The sequence below is a fragment of the Lissotriton helveticus genome, chromosome 6 (assembly GCF_964261635.1).
Source record: "Lissotriton helveticus chromosome 6, aLisHel1.1, whole genome shotgun sequence".
In the NCBI taxonomy this organism is placed as follows: Eukaryota; Metazoa; Chordata; class Amphibia; order Caudata; family Salamandridae; genus Lissotriton; species Lissotriton helveticus.
Window position 1 is genome coordinate 1,296,936,319 of NC_136067.1, and position 25,253 is coordinate 1,296,961,571.

The window sequence follows — 25,253 nt, forward strand, 5'->3', positions numbered from 1 at the left end:
CTGAGGGTTGAACTCTTCAGCCTAACCTGAGCACCTCTTTAAACACTACGGGCCCAATTATGATGGCGGGGATCCCGCCACCGTCAGGCTGTCCATGGCTGTCTTCCCGCCATCGGAGACATGTTTCCCGCCCGCCATATTACAACAGCGGGCAGAAATTCTGACCGCCACACATCTGAGGAGCTCCTTAATCCCGCTGGTGCGGTGGAGGGGCTTCTAGTCCCTACCATGTTGGGCGTGCGTGCCAGGCACCGTCGTAGGGATTACAATGTCCCTTTCCTGCAGCCTTTTCATGGCGGGTAACCCACCATGAAAAGGATGGCGAGAAGGGACTTTTGGGGCCTTTAGCGGGCCCGCTTCCCCCCGGCCCATGACTTTGGGTGTTAGGGGGCCCCCACATACCCCTGCACCATGTGGTAGGCACTGCATGGTGCCTGCCACGTAGTGCAGAGATAATTGTAGTGGGTCTGTTTTGTCTTGCAGCGGGTGCTGCAGAGCTCAGCACCCGCTGCAATACAAAACATGGGCAAAGCGACTGCCACGGTGGCGGTCGCATCGTAATTTGCTCTGTGGGACCACCACCTTGTAGGCGGGTGGTCCCAAATACGAGACAATGGCGGAAGGACTGAAGTTGGTCCATCATCTTAATGGTCTTCATATTTTTCAAAAATGGCTGAACGGATATACAGCAAATTTTTAAAAAGCATGTTTTCTTTGTAAAGTTCTAACGTTTTGCCAAATTTGGTGTAATTCCATGTAGCAGTTTTTTCTAAATCAGAATCCATATTTTATACGAGTATTAACATGGGAAATTGCACGTTTGGGACCCAACCCTTTTTCTTGGACTTCACTTGATGGATCGGTGCAAACTTTCCATTAAAGAACAGAAGTGTATGGGATATTTTTTGGGAGGGGGGAAACGTTTTGTGCAGATTGAATAGCACCAAAGTTATTAATAAAAAAATATATTGTTGGTATAAATAATATATGTATTTATTCTTTTTTTCAAGAAAACGCGACATAAAACATAGAATTTAAAAGCTTTACAACACCATCCAGAACGTATTTTAACGAAGATATTATTAGGGTGAACAGCAAACAAACATTTGATGCTTAGTTAACAAACTTCATCATTTATGTTAATCCCAATCTTTCTTCTCATGTACCTCCAACGGAAACCACTAAGGTGGTGTGTTACTACAAACAAGTTTCTTTATGAGAAAACCAAAATGGCTTCAGTAGCATTCCAGACACAAACAAAACATCTCCGTAATATCCACAACAACTCACAGTTAGCTTCCCACGATAGGTGCTTCTGCGGCCCCTGCACTCGGCAGGGTACACCTTCAGCTCTCGACAGATACTCCCTTTAGGTACCACTGGAGGGCTGATCATGGCATCAACGATCGCCAACGTAATACGCTCATTCTTGAAAACAAACTCCAGAGGAGGAATCGCCTGCAATTAAATTAGACTCAGTGAGCAAAGCCCAATAATACAAGTCGTTGCATTAGAGACAAAAAAAATACACCACCCCCCACTCCAACATTTTCGAACTACAAAGAATGAAAATTGTATTATACTGCTAAATTACTCTTACGGCACTATCAGCCTGCACTAAAGGGCCGCAAGACGTCCCTACTGTGTTTCACCTAAATGGAAACTCCGGTTAGATTTCTAGGACGAGCCTAGAGCCAGCGCGCATGAGCTGCGAGACTTGTTGTGGTAGAGTAGTGAATAGAATCCCAGCCCACTCTCCGCCCATATTTGCCATTGGCTTGTGCCCTTGTCTGTCCTAAATGCTGGCTTCTGATTCGTAAATAGGCTTGTTAGCTCCTTAGTACAGCCTCCTCTTCATTTGTCACCTCCCATGGCGACTGGCCCCTTTACTTCGGTTGGTACACGTACGTGTTATTTAGACTTTGAGCACTATCTTCTTGCGACATGCTTTGGTGCCTTCTTTACCACCACCCCCAGCCCTCCCTCCCATTGTCTGTGCTTTCTCCACCCATGTGCCTGCCCTCCCGTTGTCCGTGCCTTCTCCTCCTCCGCTCGCCCTCCCTCCCGCTGTCTGTGAGGCCAACCATTTCTAATGCAATAGGTCTTGCGTAAATGCGAGACCTATTGCTTTGGAAATGGTTGTTTCCCTCGGATAGGTAGCGCACTCTGATCTGACTCCACCCCTCTCTCATTGAGATGGGGAGTTTGATGGCGGACAGTGGCATTTGTTTTACAGTGTGCTTGGTAGCGCTGGCTAAAACATGATAAAGCACCCGCCATTGTAAAGGAGGAAGAATTGTAAATGTGGTGATACCATTTCATTGCGGCTGTTAATCATAACGATATCCGGGTCACTTTATGACTGCAGCTTCTCCTCACTTCCAAATGGTTTCAGGGCATGTATGCTTGTTCAACTTTGAATAGTGAGGATTTGTATATCAATTTACAATACAATCACACAAAAGCTGTTTAACTACTAGTAATTTCGAAAATGTTTGTTCACAAATAATTATTCTATTTCCCGATAGGACCGAACAAAGAATGATTCGGTTATTCTCCGTGGGGTAAGAATCCCAATGATCTTCACATGGAGGTTGGGTGTATTAATTACATTATTGTATTTACCTCTTTTTAATGCGCCACCTAAAAATAATAAAATGCAGAGACAGTGGTCATACCCTTTGGGCTTGAAATGTTGTCTTTTTCAGCAGCATAATGTGCCCCCTGCCCCACCAGAGAGTCTCTTCGCTCTGCGCTCCGTAAGTCACAAGGGTAAAACAAAACATAACTGCAGCCTCGGAGGTAAATCTCTGCTCGAGCCTATTAAGGAATTACCGGATTTGCAAGCATGTACAGGGAGGTACACATGGCGCATTGAACCAAGCCTCGTATGGAATCCCACACATAATAATAATAATAAACAAGCTTTTGCAATGCAATAGGTCTCGCATTTACGCAAGTTTGAGCTATTGGCATTGTAAATGACAATGCCTAATATTTAGGTTTCGGTTTTTAAAACATGAATAAAAGGCATTGTCATTTATAGTGCTAATAGCTCAAACTCCTGCAAAAGCAAGACCGATTGCATTGCAAATTCTTGCTTTTTTGTAGTGATGATCATTAGAAACCTAATTTCCTTCAATTGCTCTATTTGTACCTAAAATCACGGTGAGTGCCAAGTTAGAAAGAAACTACTGCATGAAATGCGCTGCAACAAGTAGCTAATGATTAATGCAAAGAAACTTAGTGGCTCTGGACATGTATTGCCAACATAAGATGCTGTTGTGAAGGTACCATAGGAAGAAGAGAATCTCAGTTAAATCACCATGTATGAGAAACCAGAAAGGTTGCTGCTAATGAGGCGTACCCAATAATAGGGAGGCAGAGAGGTTCTGGAATATGGACTGGACAGACAGACAGACAGACAGACAGACAGGCCGCCCGCCCGACGTAGCGGGTACAGTGAGCTACTCACTTTCCTCGGATGTGGGGTCATTGCATCTGGAATGCTAGTGATCATCTTGTCACTGCATAGTTGACATTAAAATGTACTGCTCTGTAGCCACCCATTAGATTGTCCTGGCAGAGGCATAGACATTACAAGTAGAAAAGTAACTGGCAATGCCAACCAGCCTTCATACAAACTTGACCGATTGGCATTGCCAGTGCTTGTTTATATTAGTCTGTCAAAAAGTTGTTAAATGACAATATTTCTCATACTTAAAGGAGTTTATTTTTTATTTTTTACACAACGCACAATCTAGCTATCTTGTTAGATCTGACCGTGTGTCAAAAACTATGGGTGCTGGAACTAATCCACCCCAAAAACGCCTCATTGGCCCAAAGTGGCACAAATCACAAACAAGCATTGGCATAGCCAATAGGTCTCGCTTGTGGGACCTTATAAGTATTTTGTTTTGCAGCACAATATCCTTGTAACTAAATACTTATAAGGTCCCACAAGCGAGACCTATTGGCTATGCCAATGCTTGTCGACACGACCTGTGATACCTATGTCTCTGTTCGGGGCACTAGCGACTTGCCCGACCTGCGGTTCCTTTCCGTGTCATATTGCCCCTTGGTTGGAGCGGGGCTCCTCGCTGCAGCCACCGGCCCCTTTGCGCGCTATAAAGAGCGGCAATGAGGGGCAGTTTGCTTGCTTAGGAGACTCCGTTCTCTCTTGTGCATTTCACGTGTGATAATTCTTGGGGAAGTGTCATTTTTTAAGATTTGGCGGGGAAGCGCCCGGGGGATGCAATCTATTTTGCGACCTTGGAGTCGGTTAAAGGGGCTGCCTTGCAGATAGTACTGAGATAGCGGAGCGGGTTGAGCCCTTGCTATAAAGCTTGGCAAATCTGATGCTGACGGCACAATAAAAAAAAATAAAAAAAACAAGTGGACGTGTTACAAAAGCAAACGTTACATTGCATGAGGCAAAGATGACAATTGTGCATGTGCCAAAAGCAAACAAAATACAAGAGGTAGCAAGACACTGGGGAAGAGACGGAGCAAGAAAAGTCAAGGCAGGAGCTGTACGAGGTTGGTCTAAATAAAAAAACAAATCTTCTGGTCGTGACGTGCGATCATTGGAGGGGGTGCAAGGGATGAGGGAACACGGCCTGGGGGAAGCTGGCTGGGGAGAGAATGCAGAGCGCACGCTGGGCGAAGCCCTTTGATGTGCTGTGAGCGGCCGGGAATGAATGATTAGGGGAGGAGAAGCGGGAAACTGAAAGTACGGCCGGCCTGCGGCCGGCCATGAATAATTAGGGGAGGAGAAGCCCTGGCTGTGAATGTGCGTGCATGTTGCTCACGTGGTTCACATGAACTGCACGAAAACGCCATGAAAACGCCAGCAAAAAGCTGGTGGTTTCAGGATGTTTTCACCACTTGAATTCTCGCTCCGCTCGATGCGCATGCGCGCATCGATAGGTCGCGAGACCTAAAAAGCGCAAATTGCATGGAGAAAAGGGCACTTTTGCCTTTTGCACGGAAAGTAAACACCCGTGCAAGAGTTTGCACTTGTTTATGTTACTTCGGAATAAATTACCCTGGTGCCAACTCTTCGTAAATCCGGCCCTGTATTTCTATTAAGCATCCCTTTTCTGGCAAATTACAACAAAACCTATTTGTTTAGGATTGTTATTAAGGAAGGAATTTCAAGCGTGCCACTCACTTCACCAGGGCCTTGGCAGGTGAGGGTCCTGGCACTTTGTCAACGCTAATCGTATCTGAGGGAAGTTAGAGAGAGGATAGAAAGGACATTGTAGATTGAAAGTAGAGAATGGGGAGATAGAAAGATAGGGGGAGGGAAGCAGAGGCCAGGGAGGAGCGCAAAGCTTGGGACAAACTGAGAAACAGGATAGGACCTAACAGAGTGAAGAGGGCAGCGCTATAAGGAAGGAAGAGGCGAGGAATCAGGAAGGAACCCAGATGGAATAGAGGAGAGAGAAACGAGGAACGAGAGAAAGAGGCAGGGGGGAAATAGAAGTAGAAACAGTGGGCTGAAGGGGGAGAGAGATGATGACAGATGAGGGTGCGAGATGAAAAGAAAATGACAAAAGTCTCGAGTAGTGTTAGCCCAAAAAACAATTGCTGGCACCTGCATTAGCTGGCACCAATAGTGGCAGTGGGCAGTATCATCCTCTAAACATTTTGGGCACCGATGTGTTATTTTTCTTTTATTGCAGCTTAAACATTTCGGTCTTAAAAGAAAGTATAAAGTGATCTCAATAAGAGGTCAAGGGGGGAATGTTTCTGTTTGCACAGGGAGTCTCCGTCATTGATTACGTGCACGTGTTAAAAACCAATGTAATGCAGCTGTGACGTGTACATGACTATCCTATGAAAAGGAAGTTCTTGGGGTATTGCATTTGGAAGGTCTGGACGTTTCTAGCAATCTAAATGAACAACTACCAAGTAATAATGTCTGAGACAGTGTACAGTAAGCACCACCTGTCCAGTGTCTAGTCTAGGCGCTTTACAAAGTTTGCATCCTTATTACTGTTACCCAGTACTGGGTAATTTGTTTTGTAAATTAGACCATCGTGTTTCTAAAAGATTATTTTTATTGCAATGGTACGTTTTATGGGTTTTTTCTTTTTACAGCAAGAACAAATGCCCAGGGGCTTTTACACACATATATGGTGAGAGGACAAACATTTTAACACCAGGAAAATATAAGCGGTGTGAATAAAAACCAGTTACATAATAGTGGAATGGGTTCATATTAGACATTTTCACTGTCAGAATTCCAAACAAACGTGTTTAAAAGTCAACAAACTACGGCGGGAAGAGGGGTGGGAGGAAAGCAACACAAAGTGCGGCGGGAGGGGGCAGGAACAAGGTGATCATGGACAATGGGAGGGGGTGAGTACAAAGTGAACACTGACAACAGGCGGGGGTGGGAGCAAAGTAACAGAGAACAGGAGGTGGGGCGGAAAGAAAGACAACACGGACAAAGGGAGGGGGATTAGAAAGGCAACACAAGCTATGTCAGGAGGGGGAGGAAACAAAGTGAACACGGACAACGGGAGGGGGGCAGGCGCAAAGTAAACAGGGACAGATAGCAGCAGAGTTCAGAACAAGAAAGTTACAAAACAAGCCGAGGCAAAATAAAAAGTAGTGCGCAGACCAAAACACATGGCCCATATTGAGAGGATCCACATAGCAGGGGCAGTCCGCCGGGTGGGAACAAAACAGCCACATGGCGGGACAAATGTACGCTATTCACGAGGGAAAACTATGGAATTTAGAGAGGCAGACAAAGCAACCAATGAAAAAGTGGTGGGAGTGTGGTGGGTGGATTTAAACTCCACAGAGGGATTACAGTACTCTTCGCATGCTCGCTACCTCTAGGCTCTACCTAAAAGAAGGAAGCAAAGAAAAAAAGGTACAAAAGAAGAAAGGAAAGAAAGGAAAACAAAAAGCAAGCAAGATTGAGGGGAAGCAAGAATGAAGGAAGAAAGAATAAAAGAAGAGAAGGAAAGACCGCAAGATAGATTGAGCATACTGATTAGCTTATATTCAGAGCGAACGTGAGCGGAGGTGAAAATAGCAGCAGTCAGATAAAACAAGACTACTCCAGGGGAATTTACAACAACATTAGCAGGATTTGGGATCTGACAAAGATGGAATGTGCCCTGTGCTCACACAAAAACAACACTGAATTCATCAAAGTAAAAACAATACACTGGCACTTAAGGGATTTAACTTGTGCGTTGATGTTCTCCTTGTGAAAGAGCAAAATCCAGTAACTGAAGTAAATGTAATCAGTGGCTTAAGAAGGCTAATACATTGCCACATGCTGTAGTGAAGGGAAGCAAAATGTGAATTACAATAACAGACCAATGGATGAAGAGAGGTGGCTAAAGAGCCCTTTAAGTAAGTATATTAAATATATTGTTGGCGACGCTTTTGGGACCTTATAAGTGTTTAGCCATGCAACAGCTATGAAATCTGAGTATTGTCTTACAAACCTTGGACTAAGAATGCATGAATAAATGAACACCGATCTGGCTTTAGGTAGAATATCAGTATGAGCGATTATTAAACAGTGACAGTCAAACCTAAAAAAAAAAGTACTATTAATTAAAATAATTAAAATTTAAAATGTAGTTTAAAAGGCCATGCTTTAAAATGATGAAACAATTGATTTGACATATCTATTTAGTATGTCAAGAGCGGAGCAAAACAGTTGAGCAGTGTAGATCTATGCTGTATGTAAGGATTAGATCCTTAAACATGCGGTGGGATTCCCACGGGAACCCTGGGGACGGGAGGCCCCCCACTCACAGGAGAGACATCACCCAAACAACCCTACAGCGGACAGCACAGCACTAGGATGATTACCACCACTAACAAACAAAATGAACACGTGTCCGCTACTTACACAAACCGTCCATGAATTTAGCATCCGTCGTCCGAATCAATGTTGATCTTTTAACGCATATCATGTGTTCGTAATTTGGGCACTTCCGGGTTGCATAATAACCAATCATACAGTCGAGCATATTCAGAGAGCCAACTGGGAGATACTGGTATGAAACTTGACCTATGATTGGAGCGTTCAGAACACCTCCGCCAATCCTAAGTGCGACACACAAGTCTGGTAGGGACAGCCAGGTTTTCCCAGGCGGAACTGGTCGAGTTATGGTGCTGTCTCAATGTCTGCGTTACGTCATAGAACATCGGCCGCCGATCTGAATGGTTGGAACAGGCACGGAAGCGCTGCTGTCTCCATTTTAAAAGTGCGCGCGAGACGCACTCAGTGGTAGGGGAGGGGCGTGCGTTGAGTCATGGAAGAGCGAGAGGAGTGCCAAATGGCGGCTGCGTGCATGAGAGTTGTCAAAAGCACCCGCGAGATGCGCTCTGTGGTGGGGAGGGGCGTGAGTTGAGGGATGGGAGAGCGAGAGGAATGCTAGATGGCTGTTGCACGCATGCGTAACCTCGCGCTGGTGGCAGGCAAAATTCTTTGGTAGCACTTTAAAAACCCGCTTAGTAAATGTCTCGCAGAGCACCACATGCGCTGGCTCAGGCGAGACCTAAAAAGGAGATGGAAAATAAACGGCAATCCAACTGGACACCGGAAGCGCAGACAAAATAAAATGCTAGTATTTAAAGTTAATATAAATCAAATAACCACACTTTGACACTGCTTTGTTAATGAATAAAAAGGAACTATTTTATGCGGATGTAAACTATGTGCACAGGCTTCGTGTGGTTACTCAATGTGAAGGGAGCCAACTGATAAAGTTGGCTTATCTACTGCCCCATGCTGTAGTGGGTGAAAGTAAGTGTGAATGAAAATATAGGACTAATGGATGAAGACACCAAATCCTCCAGGTATGACCGTATGTACTATTGTCTGGAAAAGCAATAGCCTGATGAAACAGAGAAAGCTATCTCAAAGGCTGGACCTAAAAAGAACTGCTAAGAAAGGGCAGGATATCTGTAGCATATTTAATATAATATTAGGTATTAAACAACACACAAGGTAGAGCAGAATAGGACCTGAACCAGCAGAATCCAACTCAAGCCCGCCGAACCGACTGAAGGTCAAAAAGGTGAGAAAATAAAGGACAAATATATTGGCCAATGTTGCTGAGTTTCCATTGAAATACCTGGATCCAAATGAAGAATCCTCATTGTATAGGCTAACTAAATAGGCAAGTACAAGAAATGAGGCGTGGATGTACAAAGGAACATTTCATGACACAGGAAACTACATGGGCTGTGCTGATGTGGTTTAAACCCTTTGCTGGCCTATTGATGTATGAATATGTTAAAGGGTATCTCCAGGATGTGATTATGACCTGTATATAGGTTACAGGGGCAAAGAGGGGACAAACTCCTCTTCATGGAGAGGGATTGGGAGAGTTTGCCAGTAGCCAATCTCTGATGAGAACCAGAAAACTCCAGAATGAGGCAGCCCATTTCTCACTTCTGGGTGCGTAGTGACATACATGTGATGTTGTTTAAGATGTTGCACATATATGTCAGATGGGAAGGGATTTCTTAGCTCCTCCAAGGACGATCTAAAACCCGAGCTACTGGAGGGGCTAAGAACAGCTATTACAGTCCCCAGCAGCTTGTTAGCCATGCCCATCGTCTTGATCCATGAGTTGCTGTTGGTTGGAGAGAGAAAGGTGAAGAAGAGGGCAGAAGGAGCATCTCAGCTCCTCTCACCCTCCCCGCCGCTCAACTAATAGAACAAGCAAAGAAAATGCAATGGGTCTCGCCTTTGATTAAGTTAAAGCCATTTGCTTTGCTAATGGTATTGTATAGTAAAGCAAATGGCTTTAATTTAATGAAAGGCGAGACCTATTGCATTGTTAATGCTTGTTTTATTCTGCCACAAACAACCTACTTAAAGATCCTGGTTCCTTGGGGAATTACACTATGGTTTTCACAGAGAAAGTTGAGAAGCACCCTGGTGTGCTATGGAGCTTACACAAAAGTAGGATACTCATTCACACTTAGACACAGTGTTCCTTTATCTTGTACCTAGGGCAAACTTCTTCATCGGCAGCCAATAAAATGGAATATGAATGGGAATTTAAAAGCTGTTTCACATCATGACCCCGTATAGGTTCCACTGCTGTTTGTCCAGGGCATAGTGCTGGCCATTAAATGCCTGCCATTAAAATCTTGCCTGCATATTGGAGCAAACCTGCTAAGTAGGTAGGGGAGCCTACGGAAGACCAGGAGGTTCAGATCCAGACCGGATGTCTCCGTTATTTACATTAAATAATTCGGCCTGCAATTACTGTATATGCAAGTCATTTACAAATTGAGTGGTTTTCCTGAAAATCTGACATCGATCCAGCACTCAGACTTAAGATGGCCTCTGGGGGTATACAGATCGTTCAAACTATTCTACAAGCATAACACCTGGCGGCAGTCAAGGCCCCAAGGCTGAACGATGTATGATGCAGGGTTAGGGATACTGAGCAGATGGAAGGCGCACCAGTAACAAAGTACATCTATGAAGAAGACTCTGCCACACCACCCTGCCCCACCTCCCGACATGAGGAGACTGATTGTACCGTTGAACGTCAAAAATAAATCTGGGTTTACAGGCTGGCACATCTACTGGGGGAAATATAAGGCAAGTCATAAATGTTGTTCTTTAAAGGCATGCACACCTTCAATCTCACCTACTCTTCACTAATCTGATCACAAGTGCCGAGAAAATTGTTTACATGCCACAGGCGCTTACAAAGAAAGCTGCCACAACTGCATACACACTCACACGCCCTAACGGCATTGTTAACACAACTCGTTCACAAGCCATTCCGAAACACTATTCGACGTATAATGCTTTACCTGTGTTGCCATGGGGCTGGGGGCGGTCACTAGTGATGCACTGTGTATAGATCGTGAAATCGAATGCTATATAGAGGACGCATGCATTGTTCAAAGAAGGGCGGCTTTCACACATATTGAGCCAATACATAGCTCAGTCTGTTAACACACACACTGCCAAGGTCATTGTGCGAACTGCAGTTCAGCGCTCAGTTTTCCACAGTCATTGCAAGCACAGATTGTAAGACGCAGGTATACATTCCCCCTCCCTCCCTGCGGCCCTCCATACCTTCCAGCATGCTGACGTGCATGGAGTCGTTGGCTTTCTTCGGGACGCTCAGCATGACTTCCAGACCATCTTTGATTTCACCTTTGCTCCACCGGCACGTGACAGGGGGTACGCCCTGGAAAATACGAGCTACTGCTCTGCGTTTCCCATTGGGAATGACTCCCTCACTTCAGTAAATGTGTAATTTTCAAAGCAAGGGACATTGCTCAGAGGTATGAAAGGTCCTAGATGAAAGGTTTTGGATGAAAAGATAAAGAAACAAGCGCTCACCAGGCAGCCATGGTTTATTTTTACATCTCGCAAAGCCAGATGCAAAAATAACCACGCCACGGAGCTTGTCTTTATGGGGCCATGTGTTTGAAACACATGGCCCCATAAAGATAACAAACCTTTTACGGCAGGGAGGAAGTCAGACAAGCCCGTCCAAGTGGGCCGTCTGACAGAGAGAAAAGTCTACGTCAGAGAAACCTCTTTCCCAATCGCTGGCCACCGTTTAGAACGCCGGCCAATGGGAAAGAGGGGCGGGGCTTAAAGCCCGATACTCAAAGCTACCTAAAAACATAGAATCTCGCCAGGTAGACTGCACATGTGCGCAGCCCACGCAGGCTCACCCTAAAAAATGAGTAAGGAAGTGGAGGCTGCCTCCCCTTCCAATCACCACTCCAGCATTCAGTTGTTTCACACTGCTCTTTTGTCTCTCAATGATTCTCTGCCCAAGAGAACCAAGAGAAGAGGAAGCAGCTGTGTGTCTGTGTCCTAGCCAGGAGTCAGTCACCCTAGGGCTTGTTTCTTAGCTTCTCGCCCAGGCACAGATACGCACACCTGTGACCTGAAAGGAGTCAGTGACTGTTTGGATTTTTTCCTAGCCCTAAAAAAAAAAATGTAAACAATGTCTGGATCCTTCCTCTGGCAAAGAGCTGGCATAGAGCTGCGCATCTGTGCCCCAGCAAGGAGTCAGATGGTATTTTGTTTTTTTTCCCCCCTTATGCTATGAAAGTATCCAAACTGTGCCGTGCTCCTTGCTGTGACACAGGTTTTTAGGGAACACCTTTAAATATTTGCACTGATGGCAGATCCCCAAAAATAATATACCACTAGGTTCAAGAGACTCTTCTTATCGCAGACAAGCACATAACTTGAGGTTTGTTCAAAAGCCCACGATACCTATAGAAAGCAATTACACTGCGGCTGAGAGAGTCTTAACTATGTGTCATATACACATCACTTGATAACAAAAAATCTAATTCATGGATATTGGGGGTGAATGAAACTATATTTTTTTTTTATTTACCCACGTATGTTAGTTTAAGACTAAGGGATATTTAGATCACCCTGAAATCTGAATTACCCATAATGCCAGGCAACTCGGAGGAAGATTTTGCAGAAAGTAGCATTGCTTAAACTGACAACAGGAAGCCACAAGTAAAGATCAATTGAATAACAAATGTCGTACCATCATGTCACATGTCTTTTACCAATACAACAGTATCTCACATCAGTGAGAGGAACAACTGTTACCAACTGAAACGTGCCATATATGTGACCAGATCTGTGGCCATATGAAGTCAATGTAGTATTAATAAGGTCTTCACATAGTCGTAGTTTTGACCTATTCTTGATCAGTGCAATAGGTTGCCCCACATGTAGGTGACTGTGTTTAAATTGATAGAAGTGTGGGGACGTGGAATGGTGGTACTATTGCATTATGTTTTGTGTCATAGAATGGTGAAGAAATAGTTGTTTCTAATGAACTCAACCCTTATTATTATAGCAAATCAAATTGTATAAAAAGGTCACCACGTAAGATCCCAAAAGACTTGTAACAATACCATGGAGTTAAACCCATATCTTTATTTCAGCTTCTGATCTGAAGAACAGGACAATCAACAAGTCATCTGTTAATATTCATAGCACATGCATGTCTAAAATTAAGAGCTGCCAGTTATCCTGGTTTCTGGAGAAAAGACGCTTATGTTTCAGCTTAACAATGTAAAATGATGTTTGTTTGGGGCATTTTGGGAAAGGAAAGAAAGTGATTCCCATCTCCTTTAACTAGGATAGACAAAACCATCACATTTATTATTTTAAAAAATACATTAAAAAAATTATCAATAAAGGAGCATCTGATTTCGACTCTCATATTAGGAACCTTAGTTCAATTGTAGGTATTCCATTTCAGCATTCTCTAAATCACAAAGCTTCTCTTTTTGCATTCAGTCATCCTGTAGAATGGTCACATGTTATATGTGCAAGGAGCAAACAAGCCCCAAAAGCATTTATGTAGGGTGTTAACATGGTAAAAGATAATGAGAATTTCTGAAACATATTGAACGTCAGCATATTGATATGTGTTACCATTACACTTTCAAGAAGTACCAATACTAATCAGTATTTGGGGCGGGCTACAATGGTTTATGGAACCTTCCGATAGATTAAACTGGTGACAGGCCTTATAGTCCTACTACTTCTTTCAAGCTTTACTCACACCAACTGCCATATACAAACAGTTCTCATCTGTGATTAAAAACGCTCTAATGAAGATTCAGGACACCTCAGGCAGAATGAGGATGGGAAACCATGCTTTTATTTCACATTTCTACAGGAACTTATGTACAACCATCACCCCTGGCCTAGAAGCCAAATCAGATCGGCCTACCTTCAGCTGGCAACTCTTCCACTTTTTCAACCACAGACAGGGCTGACTTAGAGGAAACTATTTAGGTGTCAGAAATACCAATGGTCATCAAGTAGTTGAAGTTAAACAAGGCCCCAGGCTCAGATGGCTTCACTGCATCCTTCTACAAGCACTTAACGCCATTCCTAGCCACCCCCCCCCCCACTTGCAGAAGTCATCAATGTCATATGCAGACTATGTAGCATGTTCTCCGTTGGGCGGAACGACAAAGACTCTGATTGCAAAGCTGCATTAAGACACTTATAAGTGCCAGTCGAACAGAACAATATCCCAACTGAACATGGACACCAAACTTATGGACAAAATGCTCACTAATATACTGTAAACGGCTCTACTACTCCTTATAAAAGCAGACTACAATGGCTGTGTCCATCCGGATCAACAAGCAACATCACTAAACAAGCTCATCACGTTATCAACCTGGCACAGAGCCATCACAAAGAAGCTGTGAAGTTGTCCATCAATGGACAAAAAGGATAGAAGAGGGTCAATTGGGATATTGTGAAGGCAACCCAGGTCAGGTCATGCTTTGTAGAATTCTTTCGGGGATGGGTCGATACACTTTACGCTTCCCCATGGGCCACGAAGTATGTGAATGGTTATAAATCCCTGGGGACGTTGATTCAGAGAGGCTCAAGACAGAGATGTCTTCACTCTCTGATGCTCTTTGGCCTCTATTTGAGGACTTTTCTCCAAAGGATACAGAAGAATGGGGGGTTATCAGCGTATCCCTTTTCATCAAGACATCTTTTAAGTCTCAGCCTTTATTTATGATGCCTTTTGTGTCTCTAGCCTACTACATCAAATCCATACAAGAACTGATACCTCTTCTTGAGGAGTACTGTGCCGTACCAGGCCTTAAAAGTGAATCTACTAATCTCCGGAGGCAAAAACCTGGCCGCCATACTGCAAAGCAAGAACCCCTTTCAATGGGCATAAACAAGAATAACCTACTTGTGGATTATGTTGACAACAGACTTGTATGAATGCACGAGGATCAACCTTAAATCCCTATGTAGGTCTATCAAAGCACTCACCCTCTCATGGAGTCTAGATGCCCTCTCTTGGTTGCCAAGAATAGCCATGCTAAAAATGTAAATCCTCCCCAAAATCCTTTACAAATCCTCCCTCTACCTGACTTCCCCCCCCCCCACGCCCGTTCCCCTCTCCCCGTGGCTTCTAAAATCTCACAATTTGAAGACTTCATGACCTATCCCTCACTTCTAGAACCCCAATGCAGGGGAACACTGTCTTCACTATGAGCCACGAGACAGATCTCCCTTCCAAAGCTCGGTAACTTAGAGTTGCTATATCCTGCAAGACTTATTATAATGGGGAAATTTAGAAAATGTAATGACATTAAAGCCTGCTACCACATACCAGGGCTGGAGAGCTATAGATACTTGAAATTTAGACATTAGGCCTTGCAGCCACATACTAGAGCTACAGCAGTACATCCACTGACCTTTTTAAGGCCTCAAATCCACGAAATACCACAACTTGAAACAAAGCTGTTCTATGAAAAATGTCACCTTTACCATGCAGGTAAAGGCTATTTTTTGGTACTTTACAATGCAGGACCGATATATATATAGTGACCGCTGTTGTAACAGTTTGCTCGAGAAATATTAAACTTGGAAGTGTTGCATTGAGTGTCAAAACTTTCTTTACTTACGGAAAGGAACTATATAAATATCTAGATCAAGAAGAATTCTTTCAGGCAATCCAAAAGGAAAACAGCGGCACACCAGAGGACAGCACAATAATTTTAATTTGCACACAAACGATGCGCTTTGCCGAAACGCGTGGTTTGTGCACATAAAAATTACTGTGCTGTCATCTCGTGTGCCGCTGTTTTCCTTTTGGATTGCCTGAAATAATTCTTCTTGCCGTAATTATAGCCGTTGCAGCCACCGCTACTGGCACCGGTATCGTAGGAGGTGGATCGGCCAAGTGCTGCAGTTCTTGGATATAGATCTATATATCTACACACACACACACACAAGGTAGCACTCAGTAGAATACAGAACAATATCTTTTCAGACTTAGAGTGCCACAAATTATGCAAAAAAGGAAGCAGAGTTTCTCTGCTGAAATGGCAAAAGACTGTCCCTTTCTAGCTCGATGTGGATTGCACTGTGCTAATCCTATGCTTAACAACTTCGCTAGAAATACAAACATTTGAGGTGAGCAGATTCAGAGTGTTGGTGGTGTAGTGAGTCGCTCTATATGGGAGCTGCTCTCCACCTAAACTTGAGAACTACTGAGAGTTCTCTGCTCCCTTATTTGCATAGTTTATGCTGCACTCTAAGCCTGAATGGGTATTGTTTTGATATGTATGTAAAAAAATAAATACTTTTGTTATTTAGGAGGTTTTAGGGCAAGGTTTAGGAGTAGTAAGTGTTTAGAGATGGGAAGTGATATTTAATTATTAAATATTTATATATCCTATATATCTGCCCCCCCTTTTAAAAAGAAAAAAATATATATGTATAAGTGTATGGAAAAAAAAGTTGGTTTTGGGGGTTCCCCGAACAAAGCTGCGTGTGTGGGTGCGCACCTGTGTGGGTGTGCACCGGTGTGTACTGGGGGGAAAAAACAAAGGTTACATTGACATCATAGTTAGACGAAACATACAGTTAATCTGAAATTTACCAGTTATAGTTAACTCATGTAACTATAACTTGTGCACCGGCCAGTCATGCAGAGTGATGTCATTTCAGTGATATTTTAAATAATGTAATATGTGAGATCATAAGCAGTACATTTTGAGGGAGCAATTTGTAGTTTCTTCAAGTAACTGCAACTGGTGAAGTTTAAGATGTGAGGTTTTAACTGAAATGTTCACCTAACTACGATGTCACTTTAACCTTTAGATTTTTTATGAATTGCTCAGGTTTTTTTTTTTTTAAGACAAAGTAATATATTATTTCCATACTCAACAATAACGCCACTTTTAACGTAGAGTAAAACTCTATTACCATACCTAATTTTGCCAATTCCCCAACACACAGCCTTCCACGTTGCGTGGCGTTGGCCACAGGGCCTGCCCCGATGGACACCCACCCCATTTTTTTTTTTTTTGACCCAGCAGGAGTAAGGGGGTCTTGCTGGCTCTCACGAGAGTCCTGCAGGATCAAGGCAAAGCAATTTTTTTTTTACTTGGTTCCAGGGGTTCCCAGAGGAAGCCCTCCCTACAAGGTCAAAGGGGTCAGGGTATCATAACCCTGACCCCTTAACCTTTTTTTGTTCAGGACACTAGGATATAGTTCCTGTGTCCTGTAATGGAGGGCGCACCTTTTCTCTGCATGTTGCGGCTAGTCAATCAGAGTGGGGAAAATAAAGCCACCTCTGCAATCATATCGCTCTACAATTAGTTGTGTGCTCACGGGACTCCCACATGCCCAACTTACAAATAGATCTATAATTCTGAACGTTAATTTCTCAAAAACTACTTAAAAACTACTTAATTGGATTAGACCACATCACAAAAATCACACTTTCTTAATAAAGATCTAGCTTCCTGCAAAATTTGGTGTAATTCAGTTTTGGCTGCAACACTGTTTAAACTCCCTATAGAAATTGCACTGAAAAACGAATACTGAACCTATACTGACCCTCAGTTTTGCAATATAATGCAATGTACTGGTGAATGTGTTGTATTACATGCGCTGTAAAATATAACGTATTAAAGGCATGTGTAGTAACTACTGATATTCGTTCCATGAACTATTCCAAGCAGTAGAATAAATAAAAGGAAAATATTCCACCTCTGTGATGTAAGTGAAAAAGGCAGGTAAGCATTAAAGGTGATCCCTAGGTTTCACACGGTCAGGTGTTTCCCATGGAACCCGACAGAGGAGGGCAATCTACAGTGACGTTGGTCTCATTCAAGGTATGTAGTAACAACATTTAGAATATATATTGACAGTGAGACACAAATAATCATTGTACATCAAGTTTTAGACGGACACTAAAAGAACACACCTAGCAACCTTTCAAGTAAAAATTGAATCAATATTTGTGAAACTCTCCCCACACCCTCCACAGGTTGTGGAGATACTCTGTCAGTCCTCTAGTGAAAAGTTTGGTACACTGGTACATTTTAAATCCCAATCGATACATTTTTGCCTGCAGTTTAAAGAGATATTTAGAGGGAGGTCTTGTAGGTGATTATGTTTTCAGGCTGCACCATTATTAAATAGTAATGTTAACTGTGACATAGCCTCTTTAACCATTCTTTACACTGCAACATCACTCTAGAAACCTGGAAAACTGTGGCAGGATCCGGAGCGCGGGCTATATCACTACAAGTAATTGACAAGCTAAAGCATCAAATTGCGACATCAGAAGGTTACAATGCGTAAGAAAATGCCAGGAAATTGTAACATTCCTTCAGTAATGTGCTTCAAACTGCAATATCAGGACAAGAAAATAACATAAGAAATTTACATTAGCATATGAACAAGGCCTAACACACTATTACGTCCTTTCAGAAACAGTATCAAAAAGGATTCCTTTCTGTGTTAATAACTTTCTGTTTGTGACCAATAGGCCTACATACTAATATTACCTTTTTAGTATTTAATAGTGACGCTAATAATTATGTCTGCACACAAATGAAATTACTTTCAACTCTCAAGTATTTATTTATTTATAAAGTTTTGATCTTGGGCCCAAAATTGTATGTTTTAGAAAGAGCGTTCAAAGCTGCTAGGAACGTATTGAATGATCCACCCTCTTTTTGAGCTCAAGTTCAAAATTGAAACCTATTTAGAGCTGTAATAGATATTGGTTCACTGCTCCTGCAGTTGTTTTACCTGAAGTGGAGGATTGTCTCTACTTGTTTTCCCCCGGACTATGTGCATTGAAATATTATGCTACAAAATTGCGAGACTCAGTCAGCTAACAGAGTAGGTGCGGAGGCTACCAAATACATTAGCCACCAAGTTTGAAACCTCGGCAGACACCGACGGGACTGATCACACCTTTTCAGAGCAGCGAAGGAGTGTCTGACTTATAGCTTTGGATTTAACAATGCTTGATCTTAGTCTGCAATCGTTCTTGATGTTCTTAGTGCTATATAGTGATCTTGTAGCATATTACTCCTGGGACTATCTATTCCCATATAAACACTTAATAATATACACTGTACTGAAGCAAACGTCCATTCTATGATCAGCAACCTATTTGATTGATCTTGTTTAGTGACTATGCAATTATATGAGGTTTGGAAATTGAATTCTAGATTACATTTTCTAGTGTTCTTCCAGACTGATGAAACATAATAGATTGTGGTACGTAAACGCGAATGACATCAGTTTTCAAAAGCACCCAAATCATTTCAGTATGTGCATTAATACATAGACAATGCACACTGCATCAAAGTTCTGATCTTTATTCCTGGAGGATTCTTTCACAAACATGCCTACATTTAGAAACATGTAAGAGATTTGAAGAAAAGCTGAGGGAATTTAATTTGCACTTTAATCTGTTTAGAAGTGAAGGAATATTTTGTCAGGACAAGGCTAAATTAACAGCAGATGTACTCAATCAAAAGTCTCCTCCCAAATTAGGTATAGTTGACATGTATAATGTCAGTATCCAAGAGTTATGCTTCAGGCATTAATGTGTAGTTTCTGAAAGGACCAACTTCAAAAAAAGAGAGTTTCCCAGAAAACCAGAAAGGACTGGGTATCAAACAGTATCAAAAAGGATTCCTTTCTGTGATAATAACTTTCTGTTTGTGACCAATAGGCCTACATACTAATATTACCTTTTTAGTATTTAATAGTGACGCTAATAATTATGTCTGCACACAAATGAAATTACTTTCAACTCTCAAGTATTTATTTATTTATAAAGTTTTGATTAAAAACATTTTTTGTAAAAACACATGTTATATAACACTTTATGACAATCGTGTACTCAGGTACAAGGTACTCCGCTATGTATAAACAGATCCTATTCAGTACAAGTCACAGAGTAAATATTTTATACACAATAAATAATTTTTAACATAAATCACAAAATATATCATATCAACAATTGAACAATAATAAAAATCCTTAGTCGACGCGTTTCGGTGCTTTGTTCTGTTATCACACCTTCTTCAGGACAGATCTTTACTTAAAAACAGTGTGTCTTCAATCTAAACAAGCATTTACAATGCAACGGTTTCGCCTTTGCAAAAGTTAGAGCTATTGGCATTGTAAATGACAACATTTTTATTTATGTGTTGGTTTTGAAAACAGATAAATAAATGGCATTGTCATTTACAATGCCAATAGCTTAATCTCTCGCAAATGCCACAAACACACACCCATAGAGAGTCCACCCCACACAGAGCTCCCCACACGCACACAAAGCCCCCACACACACATACACAGAGCCCCCCACACACCCACAGAGAACCCCCCCACACACCCACACAGAGCCCCCCACACACCAACACAGAGCCCCCCCACACACACCCACACAGAGCCCCCCCACACAGAGCCCCCACACACCCACACAGAGGCCCCCCCACACTGCGAGCCCCCCACACACCCACACAGAGCCCCCCCACACACTGCGAGCCCCCCACACACTGCGAGCCCCACAAAGCACATATTACTGTAACCATTTGAGGAGATAATAGGTTCAGTAACAGCAATATGCACAGCAGGTTCAGTAACAGCAATATGCACAGCATGATCACAAATGTGCTTCCCTCATGAGCTTGTAGGCATGGGCCCATGGAAATGAGAACCCTCGGGCACTGGACCCGTGCCATATTAATTCCGTGGGTACAGTAGCCCCCCCACACACCCACACAGAGCCCCCCCACACACTGCGAGCCCCCCCCCACACACTGGGAGCCCCACAAAGCACATATTACTGTAACCATTTGAGGAGATTATAGGTGCCGTAACAGCAATATGCACAGCATGATCACAAATGTGCTTCCCTCATGAGTTTGTAGGCATGGACCCATGGAAATGAGAACCCTCGGGCACTGGACCCATGCCATATTAATTCCGTGGGTACAGTAGCAAAAACAAATATCAGGCGGTGCAATGATTGTGAGCCAAAGAGAGCTGGCCAGTGCACTCCAGAGGGCTTTGAAGGATGCAAGGAGTTCCCAAGGACCCTCAGTCGTGTGCACGCACTGACTCACTGACAATACCTGCTTTCCGTGGGAATCACTGCCCTCTCTTTCAAACTCAGGATGGCAGTGAAAGGCTGACCAGAGCCACCAAGGGGCTAGTACCCCAGTCACTAATACGCTGGTCAGTCGTGCAGGAAGAGAGGGAGGGGTAAGGATGTGCCTGGACTGTAGAAGGGAGTACTGTCCCAGTGGCACCTAGCACACCCAGTTCAGGGAGACTGCAGTGTGGGACAGGGCATCTAATGCATTATACAGGCGCAAGTATGTAACACGAGAGCAGCGGTGTTGAATCCGCTTTCCACTATAAACATGGAAAGTAGCATAATATGTATAGTAAAATGTCGCACATTTATATGCATAATTAATCTTATGCTTGTATAGCCTTGTAATATGCTTAATGCCATTACCCAACTCAATGCTCTAAGAAATGAACACTGATTTACCCTTGCAAGGATTTAAACTTTAGTTAAAAGTTAACAGGCAGCTAATTGGAGGTAATAAGCATGCTCTGTCTTCACATCCATTTTAAGCAGCTCGTGAAAACACCAACAATTATTAATGAATGACTGTCCAAGCCGAGTCACCCACAGGGTAAAAAGAAGACTGAGCACTTCCTTCTTGACTTTGATGTGTAGAATATTTCAACTATGTTCACAACAACGTTGCGACTAATGCTCCATTCGGAAAGGACATAAACAGTAATCACCACTCTGGCAGGAAGAGATGGCCAGGCGACGAGCAAGCATGTTCCACGACGGCAACCGCACTGAGAAAAAACACCCACGCAGTCTGGTCGAACATTCGACCTAAATGTATTAGAGCTGACTCGGGGGCCGTGTGGGTTTCTTAGAGAACACGAGAAAAGGACGAGATGTGCAGCAGATACTGGAAAGGGGGCGCAGATTGTGAAACTCAGCTAAGAGTATCAAACAAGCATTTACAATGCCGGAGACACGGACAGCGGGAAGGGGGGGGATTGGGAACGGGCACACGGACAGCGGGAGGGGGGGGCGGGAACGGGCACACATGGACAGCGGGACAAACAGTAATCACCACTCTGGCAGGAAGAGATGGCCAGGCGACGAGCAAGCATGTTCCACGACGGCAACCGCACTGAGAAAAAACACCCACGCAGTCTGGTCGAACACTCGACCTAAATCTATTAGAGCTGACTCGGGGGCCGTGTGGGTTTCTTAGAGAACACGAGAAAAGGACGAGATGTGCAGCAGATACTGGAAAGGGGCGCAGATTGTGAAACTCAGCTAAGAGTATCAAACAAGCATTTACAATGCCTGAGACACGGACAGCGGGGGGGGGGGGAAACGGGCACACGGACAGCGGGAGGGGGGTGGGAACGGGCACACATGGACAGCGGGAGGGGGGTCGGTAACAGGCACACGGACAGCGGGAGGGGGGCGGCGGAAGACAGGACAGCAAGCACTCACCAAGGACGACGACTTCCGGTGGTTTTCGGCTGAATGACCAAAAAAACACCTCTCCAAAAAAAAAAAAAAAAAAACACGCCCACAGCCGCATGACATGGGCAAAATGCGAAAAACTGTCGGGAACGCCCACGAATCTGGTCCGGCCATGACGGACAGATCTCTGTTCCAATGGCTAGCCTCCATTTATGGAGCTAGCCAATGGAACAGAGAGGCGGCACAAACATCCATACTGTAACTCATAGGATTTCGCCTGCGCGAAAGTCTGCTGCGCAGCTTTCGGCGAGGCGAAACCTAAAAACGAATACATAACATTAGTCTCATTGATCTAATTTGAGAGTGAAGCTCATTCTATCTAATTGTGTGCAAGTTGCGCAGGGTGTCACTGTTATTATCCATTATGTTTGTATAATGGGGAGGAGAAAGAAGCCTAATTATACGACTGAGGGTCAACTTAAAAACACCCCAAGACAAGCCAGAAGTTCTAATAACTCTGCAGAAAGCTTCACCAAAAGGAACCGTACACTTGACTCCATTGGTATGTATACACCATGTACCAAATAACAGGAGGGACCTTTAACAAGAGTTCGAGACATAGATGGATACAAACAACTTGATACCTCTACTTTTTCAGGCAGTACTAAAGCCAGCGTGAAAAAGAGACTCTGCGCAGATTGATAGTCGCAGGATATAAATTAGACACGAGGAACATCAACCTTCCCGTTTTTAAGTAAGTGTGAAGGATGACATTCACTATTCTCCCCTTCTTGAATTATAGTCAGTATGATCAATTGATTTATTCTCCCCATTATAGAAACCTTGGTACATATGAACTAAGAGTGACCACGAAGAGGATTAAGAAATACACTTCTCCAGTTTGGTCCAGAACCCCAAGCAATATGGTTCAAGGCAAAATAATTTAAGTAAGAGTGCCTTCATACAAACATAATTGATAATAACAGTGACACCCTGCGCAACTTGCAAACAATTAGATAGAATGAGCTTCACTCTCAAATTAGATCAATGAGACTAATGTTATGTATTCGTTTTTTAGATTGAAGACACACTGTTTTTAAGTAAAGATCTGTCCTGAAGAAGGTGTGATAACAGAACAAAGCACCGAAACGCGTCGACTAAGGATTTTTATTATTGTTCAATTGTTGATATGATATATTTTGTGATTTATGTTAAAAATTATTTATTGTGTATAAAATATTTACTCTGTGACTTGTACTGAATAGGATCTGTTTATACATAGCGGAGTACCTTGTACCTGAGTACACGATTGTCATAAAGTGTTATATAACATGTGTTTTTACAAAAAAAAAATTTAATCAAAACTTTATAAATAAATAAATACTTGAGAGTTGAAAGTAATTTCATTTGTGTCCAGACATAATTATTAGCGTCACTATTAAATACTAAAAAGGTATGTAGGCCTATTGGTCACAAACAGAAAGTTATTAACACAGAAAGGAATCCTTTTTGATACTGTTTGATACCCAGTCCTTTCTGGTTTTCTGGGAAACTCTCTTTTTTTGAAGTTGGTCCTTTCAGAAACTACACATTAATGCCTGAAGCATAACTCTTGGATACTGACATTATACATGTCAACTATACCTAATTTGGGAGGAGACTTTTGATTGAGTACATCTGCTGTTAATTTAGCCTTGTCCTGACAAAATATTCCTTCACTTCTAAACAGATTAAAGTGCAAATTAAATTCCCTCAGTTTTTCTTCAAATCTCTTACATGTTTCTAAATGTAGGCATGTTTGTGAAAGAATCCTCCAGGAATAAAGATCAGAACTTTGATGCAGTGTGCATTGTCTGTGTATTAATGCACATACTGAAATGATTTGGGTGCTTTTGAAAACTGATGTCATTCGCGTTTACGTACCACAATCTATTATGTTTCATCAGTCTGGAAGAACACTAGAAAATGTAATCTAGAATTCAATTTCCAAACCTCAGATAATTGTATAGTCACTAAAAAAGAGTCAATCAAGTAGGTTGCTGATCATAGAATGGACGTTTGCTTCAGTACAGTGTATATTATTAAGTGTTTATATGGGAATAGATAGTCCCAGGAGTAATATGCTACAAGATCACTATATAGCACTAAGAACAACAAGAACGATTGCAGACTAAGATCAAGCATTGTTAAATCCAAAGCTATAAGTCAGAGACTCCTTCACTGCTCTGAAAAGGTGTGATCAGTCCCGTCAGTGTCTGCCGAGGTTTCAAACTTGGTGGCTAATGTATTTGGTAGCCTCCGCACCTACTCTGTTAGCTGACTGAGTCTCGCAATTGTGTAGCATAATATTTCAATGCACATAGTACGGGGAAAAAACAAGTAGAGACAATCCTCCACTTCAGGTAAAACAACTGCAGGAGCAGTGAACCAATATCTATTACAGCTCTAAATATGTTTCAATTTTGTACTTGAGCTCAAAACGAGGGTGGATCATTCAATACGTTCCTAGCAGCTTTGAACGCTCTTTCTAAGACATACAATTTTGGGCCCAAGATCAAGGAGATGTTCAGAGATCAATTTATTTGTGCATGTCAAAAATGTAAAATAAAATCCAGGAACACTTTTAGATTATGGATAAGTTACAAGATGTCATAACTACAGAACACGCATTAGAGCCATCAGAAAAGTGGATGATGTCTGTATACAAGAAGAACAACAATAGTGCAGACTGGGGATGTGTGTATCATGAGTGGTAATAATGCGCACTCGAATAATACATTTCATTATAAACAAAGAAATCATTGGTTTGTGATAGGTGTGAAAGTTCCCCGAAATCGCTTTTATTTTCTGCGATTGGTAAAGAGTGCAAGAAGTGTGGCGGCATTGGACATTTTACTT

General features: G+C 42.8%; 1 protein-coding gene across 1 annotated transcript in view; it reads right to left on the reverse strand.

Moving 5' to 3' along the window:
- The window catches only part of POLR1B (RNA polymerase I subunit B), a 330,217-nt gene that overhangs the window by 248,033 nt on the left and 56,931 nt on the right, over positions 1–25,253 (reverse strand). Inside the window, exon 2 of the mRNA XM_078649044.1 lies at positions 1,291–1,458. Coding sequence (XP_078505170.1) covers positions 1,291–1,458 — 168 coding nt within the window. The remainder of the gene's footprint in view (positions 1–1,290; positions 1,459–25,253) is intronic.